Genomic DNA, 14769 nt, shown 5'->3' with positions numbered 1-14769 from the left:
GAAAATAATAGGAATGATTAAAGCAATTAAAAATAAAGCAGCCATTAAGCGTAACCATCATCTCCATTAGTATACTTTTCTTGAAGTATAAGGCTTCAACTATCAATATCAATTATTATTACTATTATTATTGTTGTCCATATTATTATTATTATTATTATTATTATTATTATTATTATTATTATTATTATTATTATTATCTCAATTAATTGTTGGTCTACCATACAGTTGCGAAAAATAATTTCCCTGAGCCCAATAAGTTCTTCAGTTGTTTAATTTGTCCATCCAACTATCCATCTATATATGACAAAGAAAACCATAAAATATTCATATTTCAGAAGAAGTTGGAACCAGTGAATTTTCAGTACTCTTGTCGGAGCGACTTAACGATTAATCGATTATTAAAATAGTCGCCGGGTGCGATTGACTAGTGATCGTTGCAGCTGTACAAACTACGCAAAAGGTAATTAGGAAGTTACACCTGAGAAACTAAATTCAGGGCAAAATCTCCCTCCCTCCCCACAATCACATAGACCGTCGCGAAACTGTGACGTCACACCGGCGGGGTCCTCCATGAACTGGTGTCTCCACGTGAGAGTATCAACAGCATGATGGCTGGCATGTAAATTCAGCTTTCGACTAGTTGGATTTTTGTGAAGATTAAACACCGAACAGTTTGTCTTTAACGAAAGGTAACCGGAAACGTTCGTATTTGAAATGGCGCGTTAAATCTCTGTTGTTGTGGCAGGTTTTACGTTCCCTGCTGCTGTTATCTGTAGTTTGTTTTGGCTGCAGGTTAGCTAGAGCCTCTCTTCTATTTCTAACTCATCTGACAGGACATTGAGGGTGTAATTTAACTGCATCGTTTCTGCACACTATAACAGCTACTTGTTTGTCTGTGTTGATGTGTGTTTTCTGATTTCTCAGTAGCAGGAAGACGATGGCAACAGTCCGCAAGAAGGTAGACAACCGGATCCGGGTCCAGATAGAGAATGGGGTCGCTCTACAGCATCGCACCATGTTTGTGGTGGTGGGAGATCGTGGGAGAGATCAGGTAATCTTTCCTCAGGGAGAACAGGCAGTGACATTTAAAGGACAGGTTCACAGTTTTTCTTAAAACAACAGTCAGATGCTCAAATGAACATTGAAATAGGTTTTTCTTGCTGTATTCATTTCCCCTGACCATTGCTGACCATTAGAAGATCCCTTCATAATGCACTTATAGTGTAAGTGATGGGGGCCAAACTCCACAATCCTCCTTCAGTGCAAAAATGTAAAGTTTATCTGAAGCTTCAGCTGTACAAATGAGTCAAATCAAGTAGATATCTTTCAACATTACAGTCTTTTTAGTGCCAAAGTCCCTCTTTTTGTTACTATACTTCTAACGCAGCTCAGCAGGGAAACAAGAAGAGGGAATTTGATGCTAAAAAGACTGTAAATGTGGCAGATATATAAGCTTCAGATAAACTTTTAAATGCATTTTTGCACATAATGACTGTGTGGACACACTGTGGATTTTTGCCCCATCTCTTACATCGAAAACACATTTTAAGGGGATCTTTAAATGGCCAGTATGAAGAGAAGGGATGATTACAGCAAGGAAAACCTCTTTCAGTGTTCATATGGACACCTGACTGTTGTTTTAAGACAGATTTGAAAAATTGTGAACCCGTCCTTTAATCTTTAAAGGCAGCATTGTGTTTGTTTTAAGATTACACTTGTCTGTTTTCATTGAGTAACAAACTTAATTTAATCTGTCTTTGATCCAGGTTGTCATTCTGCATCACATGCTGTCTAAAGCTACCGTCAGAGCACGACCCTCCGTACTCTGGTGCTACAAAAAAGACCTTGGGTTTAGCAGGTGAGCGTGAACTCCTCACAGAGATTAATGTGTTTGTCATTTGTTGTATCAGACTGGAGAGATGATTTGATTTGTCAAATATGTCTGAAACAGCAATCGGAAGAAGCGTATGAGGCAGCTGCAAAAGAAGATTAAAACCGGCACACTGAATCTGAATCAGGATGACCCGTTTGAACTCTTCATCGCTGCAACCAACATCCGCTACTGTTACTACAATGAGACACACAAGATCCTGGGAAACACTTTTGGCATGTGTGTCTTACAGGTGAGTCTTTCTCCTCTGTGGTGATAGACATGTGGTCAATCAAACAAACAAAAACAAAAAAAAGTCAAAAGACCAATAAATTAGATTTAACAAATCAATGTTTCACTCAGAGATCTTTATTAGGCATCTTTGTAGACACAAATGCATTATCACTCAGGTTATTGTGTGTTGTTATTGCATGATCTCTTGTATTGGGAGCTATAAGTTCAGTGTGCAGATCTTCTGCCTGTAAATTAGCAGTTCCCAACTTTTGGGTTAAAACCTAAAACCCCCCATGTAGCAGTAACAGGATACAAAAGGAAAAAAAGTTTTCCAAAAAAAGATGATTTTTTTTTTCAGACATTTCTGCAATCTCTGAAATCTTAGAACGTCTCTGAGAAGTGAAAAGCACTCTGAGTTTGAGTTGCTCTCAGTTCATATGCAGAGGACAGTGCTTCATTTGTACGTAGGCTTGGACATGAGCATCTGCCAAATGAGTAAATATGTAAATATGCAACCTGAGACGAGGGGTCACAATGCAAAAAAGATTGTGAACTGATTAATATAAAGTTGATGTGCTCAATATATTTGACTTTTAAGAGCTTTTGTTTTCCATGTCACACAGGATTTTGAAGCGCTCACTCCCAACCTGTTAGCAAGAACTATTGAGACTGTAGAAGGAGGCGGTATCGTAGTCATACTGCTACGGACAATGAACTCTCTTAAGCAGCTGTACACTATGACTATGGTAAGTCTAGACTCTGCTCTTTCACCACACACGTCTCTCGTCTCTCTTTGCTAGTCTGTTGGCAAAATCTTTGTGGCTTCGTTTCCCTCCAGGACGTGCACTCTCGATACAGAACTGAGGCCCATCAGGATGTGGTGGGAAGGTTCAATGAGAGGTAAAATGCTGCTCAGGCTTTTATAGAATTTGGTGTATTTTATAAAGCAGTAAAATGAAAGAAATTTTTTACATTATTATTAAGTTTGTCTCTTCTGTTTATAGATTCATTCTGTCTCTTGCATCCTGCAAAAACTGTCTAGTCATTGATGACCAACTCAACATCCTGCCCATCTCCAGCCACATGGCAAACATCAAGCCTGTTCCTCCAAAGACTCAGGTATTTATTCGCTCAATTAAACTCCACCTAAAGCAAAGGGGGGGAAAAAGCACTCTTCACAATTTTTTGGTTACATGCTCTCTGATTCCTGACCAGTTTTCTCTTCCTCTTTAGGAGGACGGTTTGTCTCCACGAGAACAGGAGCTGAAGGATCTAAAGGAGTCTCTTCAGGACACTCAACCTGTGGGTGTGCTAGTGGATGGCTGCAGGACCATGGACCAGGTTAGAAACTCAAGTAACGAACACTTTGGAGTTCAAGAATCATGACGTTGTTCCTTGAAAATGTCAATAGTTGTCCCTTTTTAAGTCCTAATAAATGTAATATCCAAGCCTTGTGTTGTCCTCTAGGCCAAGGCAGTGCTGAAGTTTATTGAAGCCATCTCAGAGAAGACCCTGAGGAGCACCGTGACTCTGACTGCTGCCCGTGGTCGAGGCAAATCTGCAGCACTGGGGCTGGCTGTTGCTGGAGCTGTGGCTTTTGGGTACAGATAAATCCTTACAGTGTTTCTAAATCACACATATATCACACATATATTTGAGATTATATCACCTCCGATAGTTACCAATGATTTCTTGATATTTTTTACAGCTACTCCAATATCTTTGTAACCTCACCGAGCCCAGACAACCTTCACACCATGTTTGAGTTCGTCTTCAAAGGCTTTGATGCTCTACAGTATCAGGTAGGCTGCCTGAGTGTCTCCTCTGTACTGGCCGTGTTCATGTGTGTGTGCACGCTACTTCATGTCCTCTTTTTGCATTTGTAGGAGCATCTCGACTATGAAATCATCCAGTCACTGAATCCAGAGTTCAACAAAGCAGTGGTGCGGGTGAACATCTTCAAAGAGCATCGACAGACTATTCAGGTAAACGAGACCAGACTGCTCTTTTCTGTTTCCTGTTGGGCACAGTAAAAAAAGTGAAATACGCGAATCTGATCCTGTTCCTGTGTCCAACAGTACATCCACCCAGGTGATGCAGTGAAACTGGGCCAGGCTGAGCTGCTGGTCATTGATGAGGCTGCAGCCATCCCTCTGCCTCTGGTTAAGAAGCTGCTGGGACCATATCTGGTTTTCATGGCCTCCACGATTAATGGGTAAGTAATAGGGCTGGATGATATTTACAGAACCAAATAATACATTCATTTTGACAGAATAACTATGCATTGACCTGCTAGGTAGAGGTAATGACTGTGTGCATTATTTGTATGTCTGACTTCTCTTTTCCTTGATCTGTGCAGGTATGAAGGCACCGGACGCTCCCTCTCCCTGAAACTGATTCAGCAGTTGAGACAGCAGAGCACCGACAGCCAGCAGAGCATGTCGGCAGAGAACAGGAACACCAACACGGCAAGGCTAGCAGCAGGTAGGTATCTCAAGTGTTTTAGTGTATTCAGTGTTCTCCTGTCACATCTGACTGACCGCTGTTTATCATCTGTTTCCCGCACAGCTCGCTCCCTCCATGAGGTTTCTCTTCACGAGTCCATTCGGTATGCTCCAGGAGACGCTGTGGAGAAGTGGCTGAATGAGCTGCTCTGTCTGGACTGTCTCAACATTCCCAGGCTCATCTCTGGCTGCCCGCTTCCACAGACCTGCGACCTGTATCCTTCATTTACTTTAAAGGGCTTTCAATGACCTCTGGCCTAGATTGGGTCTGCAAAGGCAACACAACAACAACAACAACAACAAAAACGATTTAGTGTTCTGAGTAGTGAGTGTGTATATTGAGCTGGTGCAGGTGGATAAAATGAAAGCGTTGTTGCTTTTAACCAGTGTGTATAAAAAATTGACAACAGTGAGAGGTAGTGCTACATCAATTCAAAACCACAGATGTAAACCTACGTCAGTGACAAATTTGTCAAAAACTAAGATTTGGCATACTTATTGAAGACATCTACACTTATCTATCAAGATGAAATAAGCTGCAGTTTCTTCTGCTTTTGATCTTAACCCACACTGTGCAGGTATTATGTGAACAGAGACACTCTGTTCTGTTACCACAAGGCATCTGAGGCTTTCCTGCAGAGGTTGATGGCCCTCTATGTGGCATCACATTACAAGGTGAGATATTTAACTTGGAATCAATTCACTTTGCATTTCTTCAGAGAGCATAATACCCTACAAAGTGTTGTGCTACCTGTGTGTATCTGCTAACTTAATGTTTTTTTATCCACTTCCAGAATTCCCCGAACGACCTGCAGATGTTGTCCGACGCTCCGGCCCATCACCTCTTCTGCCTCTTGCCACCTGTTCCTCCCACACAGAACTCACTGCCTGAGGTCCTCGCTGTGGTGCAGGTAAGACACTCTGAACCCATCAGCCTTTTATTTATTTATTTTCCCAACTGTCTTTAATTTACTAGCTGCTCCACCACCATTTCTTACAGTTTTCTTGTGCTTTTTTGTGTCTATTATTAAGCTTTATCTATTCAGGAAATCTCATTGAGATCAAGATATCTTTTGCAAGAGAGAGCTGAGAACATGTTACATATACACAGGATCACAATAAGACGGTTCATTCTCATCACAGTCACAAAAAAATCATTATACACACTCACAGATGCACTACTTAAAACAATCACATATTTTCTGAAGAATAGCAGCTAGTAAAACTTCAAAGAGGAAGAAGTGTCTTTAACTTTAAGCTGTGTTGCAGTTCATTCCAGTAGTAAGGTGCATAGTACCAGAAACCAGTTTTCCCCAGAACTCTAAAAGCCAACCTGCTCTGTGATCTGGTGTGATGGTTATTAGCTCTGAACTCACCTAAAGATGTTAAATAACTCGACAACTTAGATAGCAAGGCCGTATAAATGAAGATACAGGTATGCCGGTGCCTTCTAGTTGCCAATGACGACCATCCGACCTTTTCATATAACTCACAGTGATGAGTGCGATAGCTGTCTGCTGTAATGAATCAAATGGCACTGTAGTAGGAAGCATCCAGGGGTTTAAAGGGTGGTGGCAGCAGCATGAGCATACAGGATATCTCCATAATCCAATGTGGACAGTATGGTAGATTGAATAATGTGTTTTCTGCTTTGAAAATAGAACCAAGCAGATCCGTTACAAGAATCTAATTAGAATTTTTTGTTTTTTGAGCGAGATGTTCAACATGAGTTTGGGAGGACAAGCTGCGTATTTATAATGCTGCACTGTGTCAGTTAGTTCTTCATTTAGAGCATGGATAAGTGTGGGAACATCAATGGTTTGTGCTCTTGTGAAATGCACAGGTTTAGTCCTTTTTGAGTTTAGAACAAATTTTACATCAGAGGTCTGGAGGTTGTCAAAATCAGACTGTAACCTGGAGAAGGCCTGGTCTGCTGTAGGACCAATGGCATAAAAGATGGTATCATCCGCATAAAAATGGACATTACTGTGCCGAGTTGGTCTATTATTATTGTCTATTATGACAAACTAGTTTATTGACTTCACTGATGTATGGATTTCTTCTTCTCTGATCCCTCAGGTTTGTCTGGAGGGGGAAATATCCCGACAGTCCATCCTTAACAGTCTGTCAAGAGGGAAAAAGGCCTCAGGTGACCTCATTCCCTGGACTGTGTCTGAACAGGTACACACACAGGTCACAAAGCCTTTGAGAAAATTCTTACAGTACTTGTTTCTACAGTGCAATCGTGAATCCTCCACTCATCTCTTCACAGTTCCAAGACCCAGAGTTCGGCAGCCTCTCTGGAGGTAGAGTGGTGCGAATAGCTGTCAATCCAGACTACCAAGGGGTGAGAACTTACAAAGGCTTCAGCGAGTTTTGTCCAGTTTTTTTAATTCATCCAGATGTATGTAACTGGGTTTTGACTTGTTCAACAGATGGGGTACGGCTCCAGAGCGCTCCAACTGCTTCAGATGTACTATGAGGGCAAGTTCCCCACAATGGATGAGAACACACCCTCAAACCACAATGAAATCACCTCCGTCAGCAGTGAGGTAATTCAGTCAAAGACATAAAGTGTATTTTAGCTTCATCTGAGAAACATCAATTCCTCACATGAAGTGTAACTATTAGATTAGATCAGGCAGATTAAACACAGAGGCTCTGTTGTTGTCATTGGTTGTCCAGGCTGTCAGTCTTCTGGAGGAGGTGGTCACTCCACGGAAAGAACTCCCTCCTCTGCTGCTGAAGCTGAGTGAGAGAAGAGCAGAAAGACTGGACTATCTAGGAGTTTCCTATGGCCTTACCACACAGCTGCTCAAGTGAGTGTCCTTTTTAAATAGGGGAAATAGGAGAAAGGGAGGAGGGTTGTAATATTTTTGCAGATTTATATTTAAAAACTAATTTTGCAATCTGACAGGTTCTGGAAGAAAGCAGGTTATACTCCAGTCTACTTGAGACAAACCCCTGTAAGTATTAAACAAATAGTCACCTTTGTATGTTTTAATATATTTCTGTGAAGTGTGCATTTGTCACATGCTGTGATTCTTTGTTTGTGTGGTCGTATATAGAATGACCTGACAGGAGAGCACTCTTGTGTGATGGTGAAAGAGCTGAATACAGATGAAGCCCCGGAGCAGAGCCAGTGGCTGTCGGCCTTCTGGAAAGGTGAACCTTCATTACTTTTCTCGAGATGCGTTTTTTAAAATTTTTTAAATTCATTATAGTCCTCCTAAACAGTTTTTGTTTGTCTCAGATTTCCGCAGGCGCTTCCTGTCTCTCCTCTCCTACCAGTTTAGCAACTTCCATCCGAGCATGGCACTCAGCATCCTTCAGAATAAGAAGACCAAGGAGGAGATGAGCAGTAAGACTATTCTACAAATGACACTAATCTGTTATCAGCATCTTTCCAAACCTGAGCTGACTTGTCTCTGATCTCCACAGCACTCAGTAGCTCCCAGCTGGCAACTCATTTCAGCCCTTATGACCTCAAACGTCTGGAGTTGTATTCGAGGAGTATGGTTGACTACCACCTCATCATGGACCTGGTCCCATCCGTGGCACGCATGTTCTTCCTCAAGCAGCTCGGTGACGTCTCCCTCTCAGCTGCACAGTGTGTAAGTTTTCCCCTTGTTTTAGGGATCTCAGATGTTGTTTTTTTTAACTATATGAACAGTTTTGTTGTCATAAATATTGACTGTTCCTCTTCAGGCGTTACTGTTGGGCATAGGATTGCAACACAAATCAGTGGACCAGCTAGAAAAGGAAATTGAACTCCCAAGCTCGCAGCTCATGGGCCTCTTCAACCGTCTCATCCGGAAGTTTGTGCAGGTGAGTTAACACCAATGGTAGAAGTCATAATGGAAAACATGGCATAAAAATGTCATACATCCTACTATTTTAAAAAAAGTTCAACAACTTAAGTACTCTTTTGTTCTTGTCTTTTACTATTGCAGGTCTTTACCAGCATCCAAGAAAAAGCTATTGAAGCTGAGATGACAACAACTAAAGAAGTTACCATGGAGCCAACTGTCCGAAGCCTTAATGATGATCTGGTATGTTGTTTCTCAGTATTCGAGTATATGTGATAGCAAATGACTAGAGTTTGTCTAAAAATGCCAAACATGCTGCTTTCAGCGTCGCATCCTTTAAAATAAGGAATTAAAAAATGTCAACTTGACTTTTGGGCTGTTGTGATGAACATTTCACAATTCTCTTTTTTTTTTGGCTTAAACTTGTTTTAGGAACTAAAAAAAAAAAATTGGTTTTCACTCTTTTAACAGAATGAGGCAGCCAAGGAGTTTGAGGAGAAACACAAGCAGGATATAGAGAAAGTGAAGGAAATGGATCTGGAACAGTGAGTATGAGCTTGGTGTTGGTCATTATTTGTGTAGACGTTACAGGGCAATGTTATGTAGCTTCCTCTGCGTTTACAGGTACAGGATCCGTGGAGATGATGAGGAATGGGACCAGGTGTTGAAGAAAGCAGGGAACACAAGTATCATCAGCATAAAAAGGTGCAGTAACATCCAGGATCTTTGGAAACGCTGTATTAGTACTTAGAGACATGTTTGTAATTATGTCCTACTCCCAACAGTGACAAGAAGAGGAAACTGGATGGGGGAAACGCCATCGCAAGCAATGGGGGTCCCCAGCACGGGAAAGTAAAAAAGAAGGAAATGCAGCACGGCAAATTCAAGAAGAACAAGGACAAGCACGGCAAATTCGGGAAGAAGGCGTAACAGTAAATAGTGCTGCAATGACAGGACTGCGTGTGGATATGAGACGTCAACATATTTTGAAATTTGGAGAACTATATCTCCAAAGGAAGAGACGGACTTGTTGATACTGAAGAGCACCCAAAGGACTTGACATCTGCTGAAAATTTTTTTTATCCCTCACAATTTGTTTTAATTTTGCTCTCCAACTACAGGCATTTCTACATTGTCATTACCTATTTGTTGTTTTATGTTGTGTGCGACATTGTGCAGACATCAAATATCATTAGAAAATAACACACTTACACTTGTGTTTAATAGGAACCATTTACTTGCTGTTATTTCAGACATTTATTTCACTGTATTTTTAGAGTGAACTTTCAGTTAATGTCATGATTTCTACAAAGACTTGTAAAAAGTGAATGAAAAGGGTTTGTTTTTAAAAACTGAAACCTGAGGTATATGGATTGGCTTTAGGCTCCACTGAATGACGTGATCATCACTTGAACACCTGAGGCTGTAAATCTGTCCACTTCTGTCTGAGCTGCTGTTTCACCGTCTCTGGTGCGAAGATGCAGTCTATGGCCTGCTGGGAGAGCGTCCACACGGCTTCATTACTGAGACCGAAGGTTGAAGCTGCCAGCTGATATTCCTGAGACAAGTCTGTACAGAAGACTCCCTTATCATCAGTCTGCAATGTGACAAAGAATAAAAATCATTAATGGTGAACTATTTCTCTCTAGCAATTAAGTGTCATCTCAGGTTTAACATAAATGTTCTTTTTTTTTATAAAACAAACAATAAGAATTAAGACTAGGTATTGAACCTGAATTGTGTCCAAGGAATTGTGTGTCAGAAATTCAAGAACAGAATATTGGCACCAAATGTTTGCTCATTGTCTTTTTCAGTAATTTCTTCCATGAATAAAATCAAATGAGTTAATTTTCATATTCTAATAAGTATACATTTTTTGTGAGTATTTGTATTACAGTAAGTGCTGCACTTAAAGTTTGGCTAAATTTGATGAATGAATGAATTTCTGCTTTAATGTGTATAAAAAGTGTTTTACACACATCAAAACAACATGCTAAATAAAGTATCATTCTGGTATCATGATAAGGGCTGCAACTAACAATTATTTTTATTAGCAATTAATTTACCTTTTTTTTTTTTTCCAATTAATCATTTCAGTCTATAAAATTGCAAAACTGTGGAAAATGTCCAACATAATTCATTACAGTCCATGGTGATGCCATCAAATGTCTTATTTGTCCAAAAGAAAACTGTCCAAAACCCAAAGATATTCAATTTTCTGTGATTTAAGACAAGAAAAAGCAATAAATTCTCAAATTTGAGAACCTAAAATTATGATTAATTGACTAATCATTGCAGCTCTAATTAGGGTGGCACTGGTATCAAAATTTTTGAATGTTACCCTTCCCTAATCAGAAATAAGAAATAGAAACTTACACAAATCACACTTGGGTGTCCCAACTGGTACCAGTATTTAAAGTGATGTTTGGAGTAATTCAGTACAGTTTGTCCTTTGACATTCGATGTCAAGCACAGCTCTGAAAGAAAAGAAAGATTTGGACAGTAACTTAGGAGAACTGTTCAAACCACAGAGTATTCATCATTTCACCTCAGTCTTACCTAGTGGTATGTTGTTCTTCATGACTTTGTCAACAAGGCTTTGAGATCCACCCACTTCTGGATGCAGGAAGGTGCCGTGACCAATCCTGTCTGGAGGAAGATTCAACAGCAAATCCGACTCCTCCAGCTGTGACGGCACCTGCAACAGTTTGTGTTGTAATATTAATGCATTCTCAGATAATGTGACAACATATAAATAACATGAGAAAGTTACAGTCGTACTTCAGAGAGGTGCAGCGATAACTTCAGTCCACAGTTCTTGGCCCTCTGTAGGGCAGGAAGTAGGTCTTTGCCATGGCCCACCTTAAAATGAAAACATTCATTAACACGTCAAGTACTGTGACATAATCCTGTAGCAATGCCCGGTGGTGGAAAAACACAAACTTTAAAATTTGTTATCTCACTAAATAATATTCATCTAGACAGTTTTGATATGATTTGGTGAGGTCTGAAACACTCAGCAGAATTTTAAAACAATTCATCTTTACAAATATGACAAAACAGAATCACAGAAGAAAGACCATGTTGTGAACTGATTAAAGTGAGAAGATGTCCAGCAACTGAAAAAGAAAACTGTCAACACCAAATTATAAAGAGTAATTTGACTTATTTTTTGCCATTAAATTAATGTATTATGTAATACATCAATTTAATGGCATTTTGCCAAAAAGAGAAAGAAAAAAAAAAAAGCCACTGAGCTCCATACCGGGTGAGTCGAAGCTGTAAGCAGCTGCTACCTGGATAGAAAGATTGCACTCTCAGTAAGAAGCAAAACTCACTTCTGTTACACTTATTGATTAAATGTCCTTTTTAAAATAAGCTTTTTGCATTTAAAATGTTACCTTCATGAATGTTCAAGACAACTGACAGTAAATTAGACTTGGGCATCTAAAGTAAAAGTACTCACTCTGAGTATGTGATGCCCTGTGAGAAGTACTTTAAAGCTATAACTGGTCTAAATGGTACATTTCTTGAGTTTGACGCTCATGATGCATCATATCAGGAGTCAAGCTGTAATTTTCTTATGGAAATGTTCTTTTTTACTTTCCACCTCTGCAAGCTACAGACTGGCTGACTAACCGTTGGGTCCCCACTCAGGTCGAGTCCCACCACCAAACCATCAGAGGACAGCATGAACTCCTCTGCCAACTTCACCGTCTCCATGGCAACTTCAGTCCCATTCCTGCGGTCAATCGCCACCAGGAACCTTCAGGACAATGTGGTTTGTGTTCAAGTTGTTGGATCAAAGAGGTAAAACATTTTGTAGTTTTCTGGTGGTTTTACCACATAGTGATGGAGGCTGATGTGTGTCCAGGAGAGGCAACACTAGACTCTGCTGAGATACATTTCTAGACTTGTTGCTCACTGGAAAAAAATACAGGTTATTCATCATGAGCCTACCTGACATCGATGTCCACTCCCTCGGTTTTACACTGCTGGATGGCTTTAATGACAGTTTCAACATATCTCTGTTTTGTCAATCCTGGGGAAAAAAGAGACAAAACACTTGTAATAATGTTGAATCATGACATGAAGATTTTAGGCTCCCTGTTGACATTCCTTACCCGTATTTTTCTCCTCTCTTGGTGTACTTCTCAGCTCTAAATACTTGACACCATCAGCTGCAAACTCTTTGATAACATCTGTGGCCACCTAGAAAGAAAGAAAGAAAGAAAGAAAGAGAAGGACCTGTTACTTTTATTCTGAACAAAAAAAAGATTAAAAACAACAACACACGAGTTCTGAACTGAGAACCAGTCCTCACCATCAAGATATCCTCCTGCGTGTCCACCAGCTGATGAATGACCTTGAAGACCTGAAAACACCTGCGGACATACGCGCCATGTTGTGTCAGCGACCCACTTAACAAAAGACCCTCACCCCCATTGTCAGCCTGCTTTTGTCTGCAGAAATACAGCTCATGTAGATCACACAGAGACAACATCTACTTAGCTTTTGCGGGACTGTTTCTACACAACTGAAGGAAATAAATGAATGAACGAAGTGATGGATTAACCGTTAATTAGACTTGAATGAGTTTAAACAACCCTGCTAGTTATTCCTGTTAAAATTGAACTACAAAGACAAACTTGTACGCACTCATCTAGTGTCCTCCGCTGGCCTTTTCCGATAGCAGTCATGCTGTGCTCAATGTTGAGATGTGGCTTTCGTTTGAGGAGTTTCTCGATGGTTTGAAAGCTCACAGATCCGTTCAGGTGAGCGTGAAGCTCCTGGTAGCAACCAAAACGCTGACGTTAGCATGTAGCTATCCATCACAAACGTTAACCACAATTACTCTCTTTAAATTTTAACATTTTCCATCTTCTAAACGTTTTTTATTTGTCACGACATTGTTCACTTACCACTTTTGGCAGCTCCCGATAAAAGACATCCGCCTCATTATCCATCACAAAGTAAAAAAAAAAACAAAAGCCTGAGCTAGTCCTCGAGCCCTGAGTTGTTTTCTGTCTGTCACATAACGCTGACAGACTGCCTGTGTTTTCAGTCTACATTTTCCTGTGACACCAGCATGTGCAACACAGAAGGAAGCCACCCCCATCAAAGTTCCGCTACTTCCGCTGTACTAAAAACGTACTTTTCTTTACGAACAACTATTAGTATTTTGACTATTTCCGCTGCGTAAGACTTAATTATTTCACTCTACAAATTTAGAAGAAAATGTGCTTTTTTTGACTTGACTATATTCATCTAATGACTAATTATTAATTTGGTTGTTGGTTATTTGGTTAAATTATGAATTAAATTACTTTGTAGAACAGTCATTTTTGTACAAAACACATGGTAATATCATAATAATAATAACTTTATTTATATAGCACTTTTCAAAACACAGTTACAAAGTGCTTTACAATGAAAACAGAACACATTTAAAATGCAAAAACAGAAACAAAACTGAAAGCCATAAAAACGAAGCACATTTTAACAACACAAATAAAGTAAAATTAGCCAAAATACCATAAAATATAATAAGTGATAAAGCAATTTTAAACAAGTGGATTTTTATTAGTGATTTAAAAGATGAGACAGTTGGCAACCCTGATCTCTTCAGGCCGATCACTCCAAAGTCTCTGACTGGAAATCATAAGGAAATCTAAATACTTCTTCCACTACTGATATTTTATGATATTACTGTATTTTGTATAAAAATCACTGTTCTGCAAAGTAACCTAATTAATAATTTAACCAAATAACAAACAACTAAGTGAATAATAATACCACATTATAATAAAAAATATCCCATGACACAGTACACATTATGCTAACTACACATTATGCAGAACATTGTATATATATATATATATATATATATATATATATATATACAATGTATGCAGTTATATTATACACACACACACACACACACACACACATATATATATATATACACACACACACACACACACACACACACACACATATATATATATATGCTAACTTCACATTACGCAGAATATTGTATATATATATACAATATATGCAGTTCTATGATATATATATATATCATAGAACTGCATACATTCAATGTGGCGCAAATTTCAACTACTTCAACTACCTGTGTACTTGGGTACTTGAGTACAATAATGCTTCATAGTTTATGTGATAATGTGTTTTGTTTATATCTTTATCACAAAAATGACTAGAGTAAACTCACTTTATATTACAATACACTAATAGGCACAGATGGTGTTTAAACAACTATTTACTACTACAATATTAAATAGCAAAAACTTTAACTTAAACGTTGATAAATAAAGCATGTTTTAAAAAA

The 14769-nt window shown here is 39.3% G+C and overlaps 2 protein-coding genes across 3 annotated transcripts; one reads left to right on the top strand and one right to left on the bottom strand.

Annotated features, from left to right (window-relative positions):
• Positions 1 to 545: 545 nt before the first annotated feature.
• Positions 546 to 10274, top strand: nat10 (N-acetyltransferase 10). Of its 2 annotated transcripts, none has more exons than XM_067590114.1 (29): positions 546 to 692; positions 931 to 1054; positions 1770 to 1861; positions 1955 to 2126; positions 2731 to 2853; positions 2946 to 3007; positions 3112 to 3226; positions 3341 to 3448; positions 3575 to 3708; positions 3816 to 3909; positions 3994 to 4092; positions 4186 to 4322; positions 4467 to 4591; positions 4676 to 4826; positions 5190 to 5286; positions 5406 to 5522; positions 6691 to 6792; positions 6884 to 6958; positions 7047 to 7163; positions 7297 to 7430; positions 7529 to 7577; positions 7680 to 7776; positions 7865 to 7972; positions 8053 to 8225; positions 8320 to 8439; positions 8565 to 8663; positions 8892 to 8965; positions 9045 to 9125; positions 9206 to 10274. In XM_067590114.1, exons 2-29 carry the CDS (start codon positions 941 to 943, stop codon positions 9348 to 9350), a joined length of 3114 nt encoding a protein of 1037 aa, XP_067446215.1. In that variant the 5' UTR covers positions 546 to 692; positions 931 to 940; the 3' UTR covers positions 9351 to 10274. The 2 variants fall into 2 exon arrangements, with proteins under 2 accessions (XP_067446215.1, XP_067446214.1); XM_067590113.1 differs by having other exon boundaries at positions 548 to 692; positions 928 to 1054.
• On the bottom strand, positions 9826 to 13508 carry adal (adenosine deaminase-like). The gene is made up of 10 exons (XM_067590115.1): positions 13343 to 13508; positions 13080 to 13210; positions 12745 to 12805; positions 12545 to 12632; positions 12381 to 12462; positions 12060 to 12186; positions 11202 to 11282; positions 10980 to 11118; positions 10797 to 10897; positions 9826 to 10017 (listed from the first exon to the last, which is right to left on the bottom strand). Exons 1-10 carry the CDS (start codon positions 13385 to 13387, stop codon positions 9826 to 9828), a joined length of 1047 nt encoding a protein of 348 aa, XP_067446216.1. The 5' UTR covers positions 13388 to 13508.
• Between the last annotated feature and the right edge of the window lie 1261 nt (positions 13509 to 14769).

The sequence above is a fragment of the Thunnus thynnus genome, chromosome 5 (genome assembly GCF_963924715.1).
Source record: "Thunnus thynnus chromosome 5, fThuThy2.1, whole genome shotgun sequence".
NCBI classification, from domain to species: domain Eukaryota; kingdom Metazoa; phylum Chordata; class Actinopteri; order Scombriformes; family Scombridae; genus Thunnus; species Thunnus thynnus.
This window is presented reverse-complemented; position numbering and strand designations above follow the sequence as displayed.